General features: G+C 34.5%; 5 protein-coding genes across 5 annotated transcripts; 2 read left to right on the top strand and 3 right to left on the bottom strand.

Annotated features, from left to right (window-relative positions):
- Position 1: 1 nt before the first annotated feature.
- Positions 2 to 878, top strand: CLUP02_05957 (phytanoyl-CoA dioxygenase; the record flags this gene model as incomplete). Its single annotated transcript, XM_049284962.1, has 3 exons — positions 2 to 51; positions 149 to 455; positions 528 to 878. 3 exons carry the CDS (start codon positions 2 to 4, stop codon positions 876 to 878), a joined length of 708 nt encoding a protein of 235 aa, XP_049142105.1.
- A 258-nt stretch (positions 879 to 1,136) lies between these two features.
- On the bottom strand, positions 1,137 to 2,213 carry CLUP02_05956 (uncharacterized protein; the record flags this gene model as incomplete). Its single annotated transcript, XM_049284961.1, has 1 exon — positions 1,137 to 2,213. One exon carries the CDS (start codon positions 2,211 to 2,213, stop codon positions 1,137 to 1,139), a length of 1,077 nt encoding a protein of 358 aa, XP_049142104.1.
- A 748-nt stretch (positions 2,214 to 2,961) lies between these two features.
- CLUP02_05955 (uncharacterized protein) lies at positions 2,962 to 3,156 on the bottom strand (the record flags this gene model as incomplete). Its single annotated transcript, XM_049284960.1, has 1 exon — positions 2,962 to 3,156. The coding sequence occupies one exon, from the start codon at positions 3,154 to 3,156 to the stop codon at positions 2,962 to 2,964; it is 195 nt and encodes a 64-aa protein (XP_049142103.1).
- Positions 3,157 to 11,475: 8,319 nt separating this feature from the next.
- On the top strand, positions 11,476 to 13,317 carry CLUP02_05954 (uncharacterized protein; the record flags this gene model as incomplete). Its single annotated transcript, XM_049284959.1, has 4 exons — positions 11,476 to 11,761; positions 11,834 to 12,082; positions 12,146 to 12,414; positions 12,490 to 13,317. The coding sequence occupies 4 exons, from the start codon at positions 11,476 to 11,478 to the stop codon at positions 13,315 to 13,317; spliced, it is 1,632 nt and encodes a 543-aa protein (XP_049142102.1).
- A 3,602-nt stretch (positions 13,318 to 16,919) lies between these two features.
- CLUP02_05953 (uncharacterized protein) lies at positions 16,920 to 17,066 on the bottom strand (the record flags this gene model as incomplete). Its single annotated transcript, XM_049284958.1, has 1 exon — positions 16,920 to 17,066. A coding segment is annotated over one exon (147 nt), but the record flags the coding sequence as incomplete, so codon positions are not given.
- Positions 17,067 to 17,416: the final 350 nt, after the last annotated feature.

The raw sequence follows: 17,416 nt of genomic DNA, 5'->3' as shown, positions 1-17,416 counted from the left end.
CATGGACGGTTCCCATGTGCATGCTGACGATCAACCGAATCAACGAGTCTGGTAAGCTAACATTGAACTTTTGTGCCTTTCATTTTGCAAGATTGCTTTGGCTTCTTCTGAGTCGTATTGGACACAGCCAACTGATAAATTCATACAGGAGTCTTCCCAACAAAGGCGATGAGTTTCTGGATCTCTTGAATCATCCTCTTATCGATGCAATTATGCCCTGGTTCCTAGGTAATGCGTTCAAGCTCCACTCTATGGGCGCCAACATTGCTCGACCTGCAAAGTCTGGTATCTATATGCATCGTGATCAGATGGGACTCACCCCCGAGACAATCGATCACGCTTACCTTTTGAATGCTATGTGGTATTTGGTGGATGTTACGGAAGAGAGAGGCGCCACCCGTATGTATCCCGGGTCTCACAACAAGAATGTCGCGCCGCCTGTTATTAATCAAGTTGTAAGTCATTGTCATTTTGTTTGCCTCATAGGTTGCCCAAAATTTGCTAGATATCTTATTCATCATTACTAGGGCGGATCCGTTCCGGCGGCAGCTCCCGCTGGAACATGTGTGCTCTTGGATAGCCGAACCTGGCACTCGACTGGCGTGAACACGTCGGACACGACGCGACCTATCATTTTGTCAGCATTCTGCCGCTTCTTTTTGCAGGCCATGGAGAACTACCCGGAGCTCATGAATGCGGAGACCAAGGCAAAATTATCTGACAGACAGCTGGGGCTTTTGGGATTCCGCGTTCCAGTGCGAGATGGAAAGCGGGCGCAAGCGTACACTGCGTATAATTACCCAGGCGCGGATTTTGGAAAGTCGAGGGCATCGGCAGATATTGCATGGCTTCCCAGCAAGACGAACGGGAAATCTTAGACTAAACATGCTAGTCGATATTGTCTCTTCATGGAATAACGTGATGCAAAGGCCTAGGTAGAGAGAAATATAGTTCCTGATTTGTTCTAGAAAGCATGAGTTTTTTGAGCATTGTAAAAAATCAAGCATTCCAAAGATCTTGAAAGATTTTTATTTTCTTGACTTCATTATCAACCTCACATCGAAATGCACACTGAAGAGTAGAAATATGTGATCTTCAGAAATCTTTTATCTCTCATATATCCGATCTACACTCCATCATGCCAACAAAGGCCCCAAGCAGCATTGTCTCAGCCAGGCGACATCTTCATTTGCGCCTGCCCTGATATATTCTAGGCTTGTTCTCTTCCAAGATTCCACATCCTCCTCGGTGCAATCCCAAACTCGAGGGTTGATGGGAATAAGCCACAGCATATAAATGCCGGCACTCAAAGCAACTCTGGACACGAATGATTCGTCTACGACAGCACTACCAACCCGTTGCTTATATGCCGACAAAAACGACGAGAGCAGGCCCCTATTGCCAAACTTTGCCTCCAGTATGACAACTTCAGCAAACCACATGCGAACATCGTTAGAAGGATCACCGTAGTGACATAACTCCCAGTCCACGACCGCAAGATCCGAGGCCATTCCCTTGCCATCGGGAACACGTACCACAATGTTCATAGGCCGAAAGTCCCAAGGCGTCAGCGTGTGGATAGGAGCGGGTGCGCGCATTGCTGTCAGCACCTTTTCCGACTCTTCGTCGTTCATGGCGTCTTTAATAGCCTTTTCCGCCAGACCACCAGGTACATAGAACTTGTCCAACTCATTATGATGAGAGCTCCATCCGTCGGGGCCCAGGTTGATACCAGCAACATGCAGGCTACCCAGCCATCGACCCAGTCGCGCACCAATTCCCGGCGCATCCAGAAACTCGTACGTCTTGTAGGCCGTCCTCAGATCAGTCTCACCGACATTGCTCATGATGAAACCGTTCTTTGTTTCTCGGAGCACTCGCGGGACTTGGACTGATGGCTCCTGATGGCAAGCTTCTTCCACTGGTTTGGATCTCAGAGCTTTGACTTCAAACTGAAGTCGTTCCGGTGAGACTGGGAAGTTCCGGTATTTGGGAGTGCTGTCGGCGCACTTCATTATGACTGGCTGGCCTGTCTGATGACCATTGGCTGAGGCCTCCGCATCGACCAGTCCTTCGAGTCGCCAGATGTAGCATGATGTACCAGTGTTGAGAGGTATTGCTGTATCATATGAGACCCCGTTTTGAGTAAGATATTCGTCCACTCCAGCCTTCCAGTCTCGGGGATGAGGGGGTGCTTGCGGCGTAGAAGACATTATGGAAGCGTCGTCAGGGTTGGCGTGTCGTTGATAGACTCGATACAAACTTGGGTTGAGTGTTGCTTCTCGTAATCGGTACCTATTGCATCTTTGTCTACTCTTTTTTCCGGGGAACACAGTGTGCAAAGTTGCCTCAACTGAATTCTTGGGGCTAGGGTTTAGAGCTCAGCACATTTCAGTTTCCCCCATGTGGTGACACTATCCCCAAGTAAGACATCAGCCTCCGCTCATGGTAGGATTCGATCTGAGGAGTTGAAATAGGCCTGCTTAAGTTTGATATCTGTAACAAATCGTAAAGTCTGTCGATTCTCTTGGAGACAAATTCGCCTACTGATCAGCAGCGTCTTGGCTTCACATGTAGGTGTGCTCTGTACCCGTAGGTTTATGCCAACGTGAAAGCTAATAGATTAGTAGAACCACCAACAATTCGGCCGCAGGATCGACCTGGGGTTGATCCACTCACCAAGGTCCAGTTTTTCTGCCCATGACAGTTTGCATCATCTAGTACGGAGGACTGGGGTGCCAATACGAACACTAGCATCGGCAACGCTCGTTGGAAGTCTCTAGCCACGTCCCGAGTATCTCGGGCTCCTGCCCTTGACCTACCTAAACTCAAATATATCATAAACCGTACTGAGACGCTTCACCGCGTCATCAAGAGCACGCGTAGACCAGCGCACATACCCATTCAAATCAATCAAACAAATAAGTCAAACAAACAGTCAAATATAGGAATTTCAGCGAGTCAAACAATCAAATATTCTAGCCCGTATATTTGATATATTTGATCAAATCTAGAATCTAAGGGTGGACCCGAATATACCAATAATATACCGAGAAAATACGGAAAAAAGGGGCCGCCCGGACCCGGATTCGAACACCGGACCTCCGGAATTAAAGTGGAGTCGCCCCAAAAAATTCGGCGCGTACGGCGCCGCATCCACTATACCATTTGCTCGTCTAGTATTTCATCTTCACTCTATGATAACTTATCACTCAAATCAATCAAATATTTGTCAAATTTATCAAACAATCAAATATGGCGCGAGAAATCAGCCAAATAATCAAATATGAACCTCATATTTGATTTGTTTGTTTGGGTATAAGCGCTGGCGTAGACCCGCTTTCTTTGCAGCAAGGGGTCCCCTAAAGGTGGCATTCACCCTGGTCACAGCCCAGCCTGAATATGCGAAAGTATTCCCTTGCTATGCTTTCTGAAGGGCGACTGTCAGATATGTGGCTACAGTGTATTTGGCCGAGTTCTACGTGTCTGTAAGTATGACCGGCCCTTTTACAACAGCTGGTCCACTGCCTCTGGCCCCACTATCAAAACTCACCTCCTTCAATGAAGTCGGGAGACATATCCGAGATCCAGAGCTGAGAGATAATATCCCCGTAGCGTGCGTCCTCGAAGCTTCGGAGAGGATCCCACGAAGAGTGCGGTGAACCGAACGGAACAAACCCAATTCTATGGGGCCAATACCGCCTAGCTAGGAGCCTCGGATGAACGATTCCGTTCTGTGTTCTGGTCTTTGAATCAGTTCTCATCATCTGACATCTTTGATGCCGAAATTCACAAAGTTCCACTGCCTGAGCAGTGAGAATTAGACGAACGCCCCTGCCACATGATATTTGTCTCGGAATGGCCGGGACCAGACCTCAGTGGCTCTAACCTGATGTGAGTGTATTTCAAATGCACAGTAGGTTTGAATTAAAAGAGCACCTTGTTTAAAAGTGTTAGTATCCCTATTATAAAGTAGTTAGTTCGAACCGTAGTTAACGAAGAGATTAATTAAACTATATAAATATCTATATAGTAGGTATAAAAAGGAGGTTCTAACTATAAGTTAGGCTAGCTATAATAATTATAAATAGGGCCCCTAATTAGCCCCTACGTAGTTAGCTATATACCGCGGTTAAATTAAATTTCTAATTTAATACTAATTTTCTCTTTTTTTTTTAATTTAATTATTATAATTAGAGGTATAATTCGACCTCGGGCTCGTTTATTAAGTCGTCTCTTTTTCCCCCTTTTCTTTACTTTTTTTATATAACCTATTTCTTTATTTATATAATAACTTTTTTATTACTTACAAATTACTCTAATCCCTTATTTAGTATTATTTTTATAAAAGCGTTTACGAGGTTATTTTTATTATTAATCTAACGGATTTTAAGTATTTTACGCCTTTTATATAATTACCTAAGGGCTATAATATTAATTATAAGCCTCTTTTTTTTTTTTTTTCTTAATTTAATAAGGTATTTATATAGCGAGTAAAAGTCGGTATAAATAACCATTAGAATAAGTAAAAGGCTAATTTAATTAGTAATCTTCCTTAGCGTTATTAAAATTATATAAGAGAGGTTAATGCCGTTAATTATATTATAAACCTCTAATACTAATATACTTCTTATTACTTATTTATTTTTAGTTAATAAGTAGTAGATTATATTATTGTATATAGTAAATTCGCTCTCGCTTATACTCTCGTTAGCTAGGATAATAATATACCCTAATTACGAAATAAAGTCGTTATTATTTATAAATAACTTATTAATAAAGACGTAGAGCTTACTAATTATAAGGTTAATTAGGTAGTAAACGAGACCTTAATTAAGATTTATTTATTACTACTTAAGCCGCTTATTAAATACCTTAACGTTTTATTTAGTTAGATCTATAGTTTACGCTATTTTAATATAATTAAAAGTCGTCTTAAGCTAATAAATACTTATAATATATACCCCTTATATAAGCTTAGCTTTATATTATTTTTTAATATTAGTTATATTTAGATTAACGAGGTTAATCTTCTTATTTTACTTCTTTTATTAAAAAATAACGGTTTCCTTTTTAATTATAAGAATCTTATTATTAAATATTAAGGGGGTATTTATTATAAAGACCTCTTTTAGCTTTATTATAAAGCCCGCTTTTTAAAGCTCTTTATCCTCTTTTTTTATAAAGTTAATATTAAATAGGCTTAATATATTATTAGTTTATATTTTAACGATTTTAAATTAGTTATCTTTATATTCTATAACTAATAAGCACGGGTCGTATATAGAAATAACTATTAATAATTAATTAATATAAAAATCGTAATATATAGCTTATTAATAAGTACCCGATTCTACGAGCTTATATAGTAGCTTAAGCACTTTAATAATCGTACTTTTTAAGTACTTACTAGCTATTTTTTTTTAATAAATAGGCTAGGATTTTCTTTATAAGCCCTATAGCTAATTAAGTATAGGCTTAGATAATATTACGGCTCTAAATCTCGTATCTCTTTTTCTATAATAATACTATTAGTATTATTATTAATCGTTAACTATAGTACTATATAATAAGTAATTATATAAATAGCGTTGCCTTTTTACTATTATTATACCCCTAAATTACGTATTTAAACTTCTTATATAGCTAGGGTATTCCTTTCCCTTTAATTTTATAAACTATTTATAATTTAAATATATAGAGGTTTATATATTTTTTTAAGTTGTATAGGATAAATTAATAAACCCCTCGATTATAAAGAGTATTTATTTTAATAAGATCTAATCCCTTATATAGCTTTTTAATAGTTATAATTACGCTTTTTTTACGTAGTTTAATTATTAGCTCGAAATTAGCTTTTTTCTTTACTATATAAAAAGTATTAATTACCTCGTCGTTAGTAATAAATTGCCACGTTAGGGCTTACCGTCGTAGTTTTTTATAACGTTTTATTAATAGTATTAGTACCCTTTTAATAATTTCCTCTTCCTTATTATCTATTAATATTATTATAACGATTTTATTAAGGATAATTTCTTATACCTCTACTGCGGGTTATATAGTTTCCTTTAGCTCTTTTTTTTTTATAAGTTAGAAATTACCTCGTTAAGATCTATATAGTACGGTTTAATTATTATAATTAATATTTTAAGTAGTTAGTTACGATCTTTTATAACTATATAAGAGCGCTCGTTAATAAAAATTAACTTATATAGCCTAGCCTATTATTAGGTAATTTCGCGCTATATTTATATATCTAAATTTAGTAATATATTTAAATTACCCCCTACATCGGGCTTATTACGTATAGTAATTACTTTATTAACTTACTTTTTTATACTTACTTTATATAGTACTTATATTACTTTTTTAACTACTTAGGCTCGTTAGCTTATACTTAGTAATAATAGCGAGGCTAAGGTCGTTTTTAAATATATTCTAAATATTCATAGCGTTAATATAAGTCCGTTAGGCCCTATAATATTATTATAATATTTAAGTATTATTTAGAGGTATTCGTTATTGATAGAATCCGGATTTTCTTTTTTAATAATTCTAAACGCCCTTTTTAACTACTAGTGTGCCTTTTTTACTTTTTTAATACTATAGTACGCTTTAATAAGTATAACTTTCAGCTATATACTATAGGCCGTCGTATTATCCTTAAATTCTATTAATTTAAAGCTAGTACTAGCGTTAGTTTTAATACCGTTTAGCAGTCCCTAGTATATATCGATTTAGCTTTTTTATAAAACTACTTATACTATTTTTACTTATAAATCCCGGAGGAATTATCTTATTTAGAAGGATATAGCTACGTTAATTATATATAGTATTAATTAACTATTTAAATAAAAAATATTAACGACGATTTCTTAATTAAAGTTAAGCTTATTACGTAATTTAAACTTAAATTTACGTAGGCTCTATATATTTATTTAGTATTAGTAATATACTTTTATTAACTACTCTAGCGCCCCTATTTTAATATTATTATTACTTAATTACTTTAAAAAGTTATATAGCCTCGTAACTAATAAGTACCTAAATCTCTAGTATAATTTTCTAAGCTTACTTTCTATTAAGTAATTAATCGACTTTATATTATTAGTAAGCTTTATAAATATATACCCTTATTATTATTTAACTATTTTAAAATACTTATTACTAGAGATTCTATTTTTTATATTATTAAATATAATACTTAGTTAATCTATATTTTTTAAATATAAGAGAAATGGGGTATTAATAAGTAAAATATAAAAAGTTATTATTTTGAAGTACGTCTTTATTTTTACTATACCTAGGGCGACGATTTCCTTACTTAGGCCGAAACTAATCCTTATAATACTTATTATTAACATATTAAGCATTACTAATATAATCTTTTATAATACTTAGAATTATCTTTTTCTTTTAATTAATTATTATAATACCCTAATATCTAGGATAATTTTATAGAAATTATTTAGGCTATATTTTTTATTTATATAAAATACTTATACGAGCTTAGTATTTAAGGGATCTAAGTAATATAAAAAGGACCCCTCTAGTTACCCCTAGATTTACTTAATATTATATTCTTTTTTTTTTAAATATTAAAAAAAATAGCGTTTTCTTTTTAATTATTAAGAAAATAGGCTTCGGCCCTATTAAATTCGCCCTTTTAGCTACCTTTATATTTATTATTTAAGGGACCTTTTTTTATTATTTATAAATAAAAGCTTACTTATTAAGAGCTTTTATTACCCTTTATTTATTTAGCTTTATATATCCTCTAGAGGCTAACGGGGTAAAAAGAAAGTAGTTAATATCGTCGATTTTATTATAATCTAATTTATTAATATAAGAAGTAAGATCTTTTTTAATTTTTTAACCCTCTTATAGGGGGTATATATTTTAAGCCGCTATTTTAATTACTATTACTAAGTTCTATACCCCTAGATCTACTTTTATATATAACGAGGAATTAATTAAATTAATAAGGGCTAGTTTTATTAATTATTATCCTTAATTTTTTATATTATTTATACGATTTAGTACGCTCTTTTTTAAAATAATTACTTAACTAATATTCATCTTTTTTATAAATATAATATTACCTTTTTTATTACCCTATTTATAAGTTAAATATCTATTTATTTAACGAATCTAGGCCTCTTTATTAGTAATTATTATATCTAGCCTCTTTTCTTTTTTTATTATATATTTAATTAACTTAATATTATTAATAAGGGCCGTTGTATACTTAGAAATAGGTTTAGCGCGGTATTTTTACTTTAATATTAAAACTAAATCTTAGCTTTAAATAGAGTATTTCGTAGTTTTTAGGTACTTAGTATAGGGTTATTTTTATTTTTAGTATATACTAAACTACGGTATAAAAATATCCGACTTTTTATTTATTTATCCCCTTATTTAGCTAGGTTTTTACTAGCTTATTAATTCGATCAATAAGCTTTTTAAGAATTTCTATTTACGATTTACCCTCTATTATCCTAGCTATAAATATATAAAAAATTACTTATAACTTAAATAAGAGCTCTAAGTTCTTATTATAAGTCTCGAAGCGGCTTCGGATTATATTAATTATACTAAGAAAGTCGTTTTAATTAAAATTACGTACTACTTCGTAATAGTAATTAAAGGCTTTGCTTATAAATACGATATAAATTACTAAATAGTACTAGTATTCCCTAATTCCGACTTTTTTATAATAATTATAAAATATCGTTAGGGTTTTTTATAAAACCTTATACTTCCCCCTAAAGTATAATTTCTTTTTTAAAAAGACTTTTTTAAGGTTTATAAATTATTTTATATTTGTTATTAGATTTTTGGTATTTATATACGATCCTTGCGTCGCTACGTATTATTAATAACTTTAGGTCGTTTATTTCTTTTTTTATTAGCTAATTAGTACCGAATTTTATATTAGTAATAGTAATAAGTTATAGATTAAAATAGGTAGAATTATTAATTATTATACTTTTAGTACTATATTTTGCCCCGGTATATCCTTTTATAATAATAAATTTCCGTTAGTAATTATAAAGAGGAAATCTTAGTCATTTACTTTTTTTTTAAATTTATTAAAGCGATTATACGCTCTATTAACTTATACTTAGTTCTATAATACGAATTCCTTTTTTATAATTATCGTTATTAGTATTTCATATAACTCTTACGATTATAATTACGTTAATAATACCCCTTATTTATAAAAGAATTTATTAATTATTTTTATAATTTTTAGGCTTATGCTCGCGAACTATTTATTTAATTAATAATTAAGGTCGTTTATAATTTCGTAAAATAGGGGTTACTCTTATAACCCCTTTTTTTATAAACCTTAGTTAAATAAATTAATACCGCGTTAATTTACTTATTATTAAGCTAATCCGTAATTCTATATATTTACGTCCCCTAATAATCTAGGTTAATATTTACTTATTTATAAGGGATTAGGATTTTATTTAGAATTAGGTTTTGTTCTCTTTTTTTTTACCCTAACTTATTAAGAGTTATGCTTTAGCTTATGCCTATATTAGTAATTATTAGCGTATTTAATTTTAATAAGGATATATTTAATCTACGCACTAATTATAATAAATTCGTATTTTTACTACTTAACGAATTTATTAAGGTCTAAGAGATTCCCGCTTTTTCTTATTATCTCGCTACTACTCTCGTTTTTATTATTTTTAATAATTACTACTACTTTTTTAAATTACTAACTATCGTACTTATTAAAATCCTTTTTTTTATTTAATATAAAAAGGTAGGTTTTAGTAGTTCTTTTTAATAATAATAGTAATAAATATTTATATTATTATAAGAAAATATAGTAATTAGTCTCGGGATTTTTACTAGTTATTAATTTCCGCTATCCCGTATACTTCTAGCCTCTTAAACTTCGTACTTTTTATAATTTCTAAATAGCTTCCTTCTTTAACCTACCTCTTTTAGGGTAATATTTTATAAAAATAGTTAAAAATAAATACTAAGTAGCTTATAAAAGAGCTATATAGGTTATTAAAAACCGTATAGGCCGTTAAGTATAGTTAATAAAGTTAAGCCCTCTTTTTTATAAAATCGTAGATTTTAAAAACTTATTAAAAATACTTACTTATTACTTATACGTAATAGGGTTAAATATTTTAAAGACTTTATTTTTTATAGCCTCTTAGTACCCTATTTTATATCTTTTAAGTAGTCTTTTTTATAGCTTAATTATAATTAAGTAATTATTACTTATTAATAATCCTTTTTATTACTTAGTTAATCTTTTAAAATTAATAATCTCGTACCGGGAGCTAATATAAAAAAAAGCTTTTTATTAGTTTTTAAAAAAAAAAAAAAATCTTTTCCCCTTAGATCCTCATCTTTTTAACCTTTTTTTAAGCTAATAATAACTTAAATAAGAGGTTATAAAACTACTTTAAAGTAGCCGCCTTCTTTTTAAATTAATTTTTAAAATTTATAATATTTTTAACTTAATACTATTAGGACTTTTAAATCCCCTCCTCCCTTATTAAACCGTCCTTTATATTATATTCTTAAGTAATATTTAGGAAGTAATTAAGAGAGTTATAAAAAGGTTATTTAAATTATAAGCTTAAAATTATACTTATAAAATCCTTATAGTAATAAACTTTTTTATATATTATAAATCTCTTAGCTTAATAACTCTTATAAGGTTACTTTTATTACTAAATAAAAATATTTATATTTAAAAATCCCCTTTTTTAATTACGTAATACTCTTTTATATTATATTATTAAGCTCGTTTATTATATTAATTAATTAAGTAAGTAGTTATTATATAAGTATTTCTTTTTACTAATTTAACTAGTTAATTTTTAATTATAGGCTAGTTATAAAAAAGTCGTTTAATAAAAAAGCTACTTAGGGTAATAATAAAAGGCTAGTTACTTAAGTAATTCCGTTAATTAACGTAGTTTAACATAATAAACGTCGACCTCTTATAAGTAATAAAGGGCTATAATTATTTAATTCCGTATAGTATTTAAGAATTACCTCTTTTTTTATTTATTTTTATAAAGTTAATTAGTACGAATCTCTTATCCTATATAATATTAAGAGGTCGTCTTTTTTATATAACGAGATACTTTACTAATTTATAATAATAGAATTTAATTACTAATTAGTATTAATATCCCTATTATAAAGTAGTTAGTTCGAACCGTAGTTAATGAAGAGATTAATTAAATTATATAAATATCTACGTAATAAGTATAAAAAGGAGGTTTTAACCGTAGGTTAGGCTGGCTATGATAATCGTAAATAGGGCCCCTAATTGGCCCCTGCGTAGTCGGCTGTATACTGCGGTCGAATTGGACTTCTAATCCGATAGAAAGGTATTAATTTGTTCTCGTATCGATCCAGTTCGCCTTGACGCTTTTTGTTTGTCAGACACAGTCGAAACACCTGCCAATTGCCACATTCACCAAGATGAGTTCTAATACCAATACTCCAGGAATGGAGCTATTCGTCCGCAGGATTGACGAGAATGCCAAATGGCAACCTCATCATGCACTTGTGCGATTCGCTGGCGGGCCTGACTGGGAGACAGAGGGTTATCGTTCGTTGACTTGGCAACAATACGCCGATGGCATCAACAAGACTGCACACTGGCTTGACAAGACCTTTGGAAAGTCTGTGAACAACGATACTGTTGCGTATTCTGGTCCCAGTGACGTCCGATATGCGTTCCTGTTCGCAGCATCAGTCAAGACAGGTCGCAAGGTATACAATGACCATCCTAAGTCAAATCACATTTATGCTCACATTGATTAGCTGCTTGTTCCAGATGGTCGTTTCATGAAGGATGGACTTGATGCGCTGCTAGAGTCATCAAACTGCAAGATTTGGCTGTATTCCGAGGGAGGTGCATTCAGCCCCGAGCCTGAGCTTGCAGCATCTGGTATCCATGTTGAGCAGTTCCAAAGCCTCGAATGGTGTCTTTCTGCTCAAGGAACCGAGCCCTACGCCTATGAGAAGACTTACGAGCAGGCGAAGGACGATGAGATTCTCATCATCCATACTGGAGGCACCACAGGTATGGAAACGCAGGGAGTTTACACGGTTGGTATCAACGGACACTAACCAGTGAACACAACAGGTGCGCCTAAGCCAATTTTCATGAACAATGGCTTCTGGGCGGCTGGATGTTCATCTGCCGGCTTGGCTCGCCGTCACTGGCCCAGGGGGATATCTACAGATTCTTTCTATGGCCGTTCCCTGATCTTGGCAATCCCAATGAGGCTGCAGCCTGGCCTTGTCCTAATCAACATGTTTGCCGTTTTCTCTGGCACCTGTGTTATCCAACCCCCTCCGGATGTGGTCGGGCTTCCGCCAGCTATTTTCCAGAAGCTTCTGCGTCTCAACAAGGTTGATGGCCTGATGGGATTTCCTTTCACCATCGTTGACCTATACAATAGCTAAGAGGCCCGGGAATCACTGAAGTCGCTTGAGTTCATCACTTATCTGGGGTCTGCTCTCGATCGCGTTGTCGGAGACGCGCTGTGCGAACACACCAGGCTCAATTCTGTCATGGGAGCCACAGAGTCTGGCGGTCGCTTTTCCCTGCATCCCATCGACAGGAAGCTGTGGTATAGCTTCCAGTTCATCCCTGAGCACCATGTTCGTTTGGTCAAGCTAGAGGGCTCTGGTGAAGCTCTGGGTGACGGAGATGACTCTGATGTGTACCAGATGTTCATTGACAGGCCACCTGACGGTGGACCATCTATCTATCAGTGTGCCTTCTGGAACTACAAGATGTTCAAGGACGTTGAGACGATCGATACGAAGGAGTTGTGGCGTCTGGTCAAAGACAGCGACGGCAGTACCCGATGGGAATCGGTGGCCAGAACTGATGATTGGACGAAGCTGATTTGGATGGCCAAATTCCACGCTCAGGACATCGAGACCAAAGTCGCCAGGTACCCTGGAGTCAAGCACGTCATGGTTGGCGGTGCAGGGCGCATTGCACCATACGTCTTGATAGAAGTGAAGGAGGATCTGCTTGAGAGGAACCACGAAGAGCTTCTTGATGATATTTATGAGAAGACTATTGTGGGACACAATGAAATTTCTGCGAAAGCAGTGGCCATTCCGAGACAGACTGTATTCTTGGCCAGCAAGGAAAAACCTATCAAGCTGACTGTCAAGCAATTGGTGCTTCGGAGGGAGGTCGAGAAGGATTACAAGGAAGAGATTGAGGACGTATACAAGACGCTTGAGGCTGCAAGCAATCAGACGGCAGGGGAGAAGTTCGTGCAAAACATGAATTAATAAGTAGAACCTCATTAGTTATGCAGTGTGTGACAGATTGTTCTTAATTACAGATGGGTAGTCAAAAGAAGTTTCTAAGCTTCCGTGTCAAGAACATGCTGACCCAACTATTCAATTGGCCTAGCACAACATCTTTGTCTTCTTTGTCCATCTGCTTATTCTTTTCTGGGAATCAAAGAACAGAATATCCATGGTCCTTATCAATGGTCGAGTACAAGTATAGGCAAAAAAAAAATAACTTTTGTAGTGTGATTGAGTCTTTCGAGTCCATTACTAGTTTTAGTTCGCCTTAGTTCTCTCCCAGAAGCTTGATTTCATGGCCATTTCCTTCTCTCACAAACCGGGTAATAATAATAGCTTATTAGTATCCCTATTATAGGGTATTTAGTTCGAACCGTAGTTAACGAAGAGATTAATTAAACTATCTAAATATCTGCGTAGGTATAAAAAGGAGGTTCTAACCGTAAGTTAGGCTAGCTATAATAATCGTAAATAGGGCCCCTAATTAGCCCCTGCGCAGTCGGCTATATACCGCGGTCGAATTAGACTTTTAATCTAATACTAACTTTCTCTTTTTTTTATCGATTTAACCGCTACGGTTAGAGGTATAATTCGACCTCGGGCCCGTCTACTAAGTCGTCTCCTTTTCCCCCTTTTCTCTATTCTTTTTATATAACCTATCCCTCTATTTATATAATAACTTTTTTACTACTTACGAATTACTCTAATCCCTTATTTAGTACTACTTTTATAAAAGCGTCTGCGAGGTTATCTTTACTATTAATCTAACGGATCTCGAGTATCTCGCGCCTTTTATATAATTACTTAAGGGCTATAATATCTATTATAAGCCTCTTTTCCTTCGTCGTTCCTAATTTAACGAGGTATTCGTATAGCGAGTAAGAATCGGTATAGATAACCGTTAAAATAAGTAAAAAGCTAATTCGATCGGTAATCTTCCTTAGCGTTATTAAAATCGTATAAAAGAGGTTAACGCCGTTAACTATACCGTAGACCTCCGACGCTAGTATACTTCTTATTACCCACTTATTTTTAATTAACGAGTAATAGATTATATTACCGTATATAGTAAATTCGCTCTCGCCTATACTCTCGTTAACTAGGATAATAATATACCCCAATTACGAAGTGAGGTCGTTATTATTTATAAATAACCTATTAACGAAGACGTAGAGCTTACTAATTATAAGGTCGATTAGGTAGTAAACGAGACCTCGATCGAGATTTATCTACTACTACTTAAGCCGCTTATTAAGTACCTCGACGTCTCGTTTAGTTAGATCTATAGCCTACGCTACCTTAGTATAGTTAAAAGTTACCTCGGGCTAATAAATACTCGTAATATATACCCCTCGCACAAGCTTAGCCTTATACCGCTTCTTAATATTAGTTACGTTCGGGTTGACGAGGTTAATCTTCTCGCCCTACCCCTTTTACTAAAAGACGACGGTTTCCCCTTCGATTATAAGAATCCCGCCGTTAAATACTAAGGGGGTATTTATTATAAGGACCTCTTTTAGCTTCGCTACGAAGCCCGCTTTCTAAAGCTCCTTATCCTCCTTTTTTATAAAGTTAATATTAAATAGGCCCAATATATCGTCGGTCTATATTCCGACGATCCTAAATTAGTTACCTTCGTACTCCGCGATTAGTAAGCACGGGTCGTACGTAGAGGTAACTATTAATAGTTAATTAATATAAAAATCGTAGTAAGTAGCCTACTAATAGGTGCCCGATTCTACGAGCCTATATAGTAGCTTAAGCACTTTAATAATCGTGCCTTCTAAGTACTTACTAGCCATTTCCTTCGGTAAATAGGCTAGGATTTTCTTTATAAGCCCTATAGCCGATTAGGTATATACCTAAATAATATCACGGCTCCAAATCTCGTATCCCTTCTTCTATAGCGATACTATTAGTACTATTATTAATCGTTAGCTATAGCGCTATATAGTGGGCGATTATATAAGTAGCGTCGCCTTTTTAACGTTACCGTACCCCTAAATTACGTATCTAGACTTCTCGTACAGTTAGGGTATTCCTTTTCCTTTAATTTTATAAACTATTCGCAATTTAAATATATAGAGGTTTATATACTTTTCTAAATCGTAAAGGATAAATCGATAGACCCCTCGATTACGCAGAGTATCTACTTCGATAAGATCTAATCCCTTATACGGCTTTTTAGTAGTTATAATTACGCCTTCCTTACGTAGTTTAACTACTAGCTCGAAATCGGCTTTTTTTTTTACTATATAAAAAGTATTAATTACCTCGTCGCTAATAATAAATTACCGCGTTAGTATTTACCGTCGTAGTCTCCCGCGACGTATTAGTACCCTTTTAGCAATTTCCTCTTCCTCGTCGTCTATTAGTACTACTACGACGATTTCGTTAAGGATAATTTCCTATACCTCTACCGCGGGTTATATAGCTTCCCCTAGCTCTTCTTCTTTTTATAAGCTAGAAATTACCTCGATAAGATCTATATAATATAGTCTAACTACCGTAATTAATACTTTAAGTAACTAGTCGCGATCTCTCGTAACTACGTAAGAACGCTCGTTAACGGAAATTAATTTATATAGCCTAGCCTATTATTAAGTAATTTCGCGCTATACTCGTATATCCGAATTTAGGAGCATATCTAAATTAACCCCTATATCGGGCCTATTGCGCGCAGTAATTACCTTATTAACTTACCTTTTTATACTTACCTCGCGCAGTGCCCGTATTACTTTTTTAACTACTTAAGCTCGCTAGCTTATGTCTAGCGACGGTAGCGAGGCTAAGGTCGTTCTTAGATATACTCTAAATACTAAAAGTGTCAGTATAAGCCCGTTAGGCCCTATAGTATCGTTATAGTATTTAAGTACCGTCTAGAGGCATTCGTCGTTATCGAAATCGGGATTTTCCTTTTTAATAATTTTAAACGCTCTTTTTAACTACTAGTGCGCCCTTTCTACCTTTTTAATACTATAGTACGCTTCGACGGGCACGACTTTTAACTATATACCGTAAGCCGTCGCATTTTCCTTAAATTCTACTAATTTAAAACTAGTACTAGCGTCGGTTCTAATACTATCTAGCGGTCCCTAGTATATATCAATCTAGCTTTTTCGTAGAGCTACCCATACTATTTTTACTTATAGATCCCATAGGAATTACCCTACTTAGAATAATATAGCCTCGTCGATTATATATAGGACCGGTCGACTATTTAAGTAGAAGATATCGACGACGATTTCCTAATTAAAATTAAGCTTATTACGCAATTTAAATTTAAATCTACGTAGGCTCTGCGCATTTATTTAGTATTAGTAACATACTTTCGTTAACTACTTTAGCGCCCCTATTTCGATATTATTATTACCTAAATACTTTAGGAGGTTATATAGCCTCGCGACCGACGGGTAGCTAAATCTCTAATATAATCGTCTAAGCTCACTTTCCGTTAGGTAATTAATTAACTTCGTATTATTAGTAAGCCTTATAAACGCGTACCCCTATCGTCGTTCGACTATTTCGAAGTGCTTGCGGCTAGAAATTCTATTCCTCGTATTATTAAATATAATACTTAGTTAATCTATATTTTTTAGATATAGGAAAAATGGGGTATTAACGGGTAGGATATAGAAAGTTATTGTTCCGAAGTACGTCTCTATTTCTACCGTACTTAGGGTAACGATTTCTTTATTTAGGCCGAAGCTAATCCTCGCAATGCCCGCTATCGATATATTAAGTATTACTAGCGCAATTTTCTATAGCGCCTAGAATTACCCTTTTCCTCTTATTAACTATTACGATGCCCTAGTATTTAGGATAATCTTATAGAAATTATCTAGGCCGTACCTTTCGTTCGCGTGGAATACTTATACGAGCTTAGTATTCGAGTAATCTAAATAGTATAAAAAGGACCCCTCTAGCTACCCCTAGAATTGCTTAGCACCCTATTTCTTTTTTTTAGATATTAAGAGAGTAGAATTCTGCGCTATTAAATTCGTCCTTTTACCTACCTCCGTATCCGTTATCTAAGGGACCTTCCCTTACTATCCGTAGATAAAAGCCTACTTATTAA

This window comes from Colletotrichum lupini, chromosome 3 (assembly GCF_023278565.1).
Source record: "Colletotrichum lupini chromosome 3, complete sequence".
In the NCBI taxonomy this organism is placed as follows: domain Eukaryota; kingdom Fungi; phylum Ascomycota; class Sordariomycetes; order Glomerellales; family Glomerellaceae; genus Colletotrichum; species Colletotrichum lupini.
This window is presented reverse-complemented; position numbering and strand designations above follow the sequence as displayed.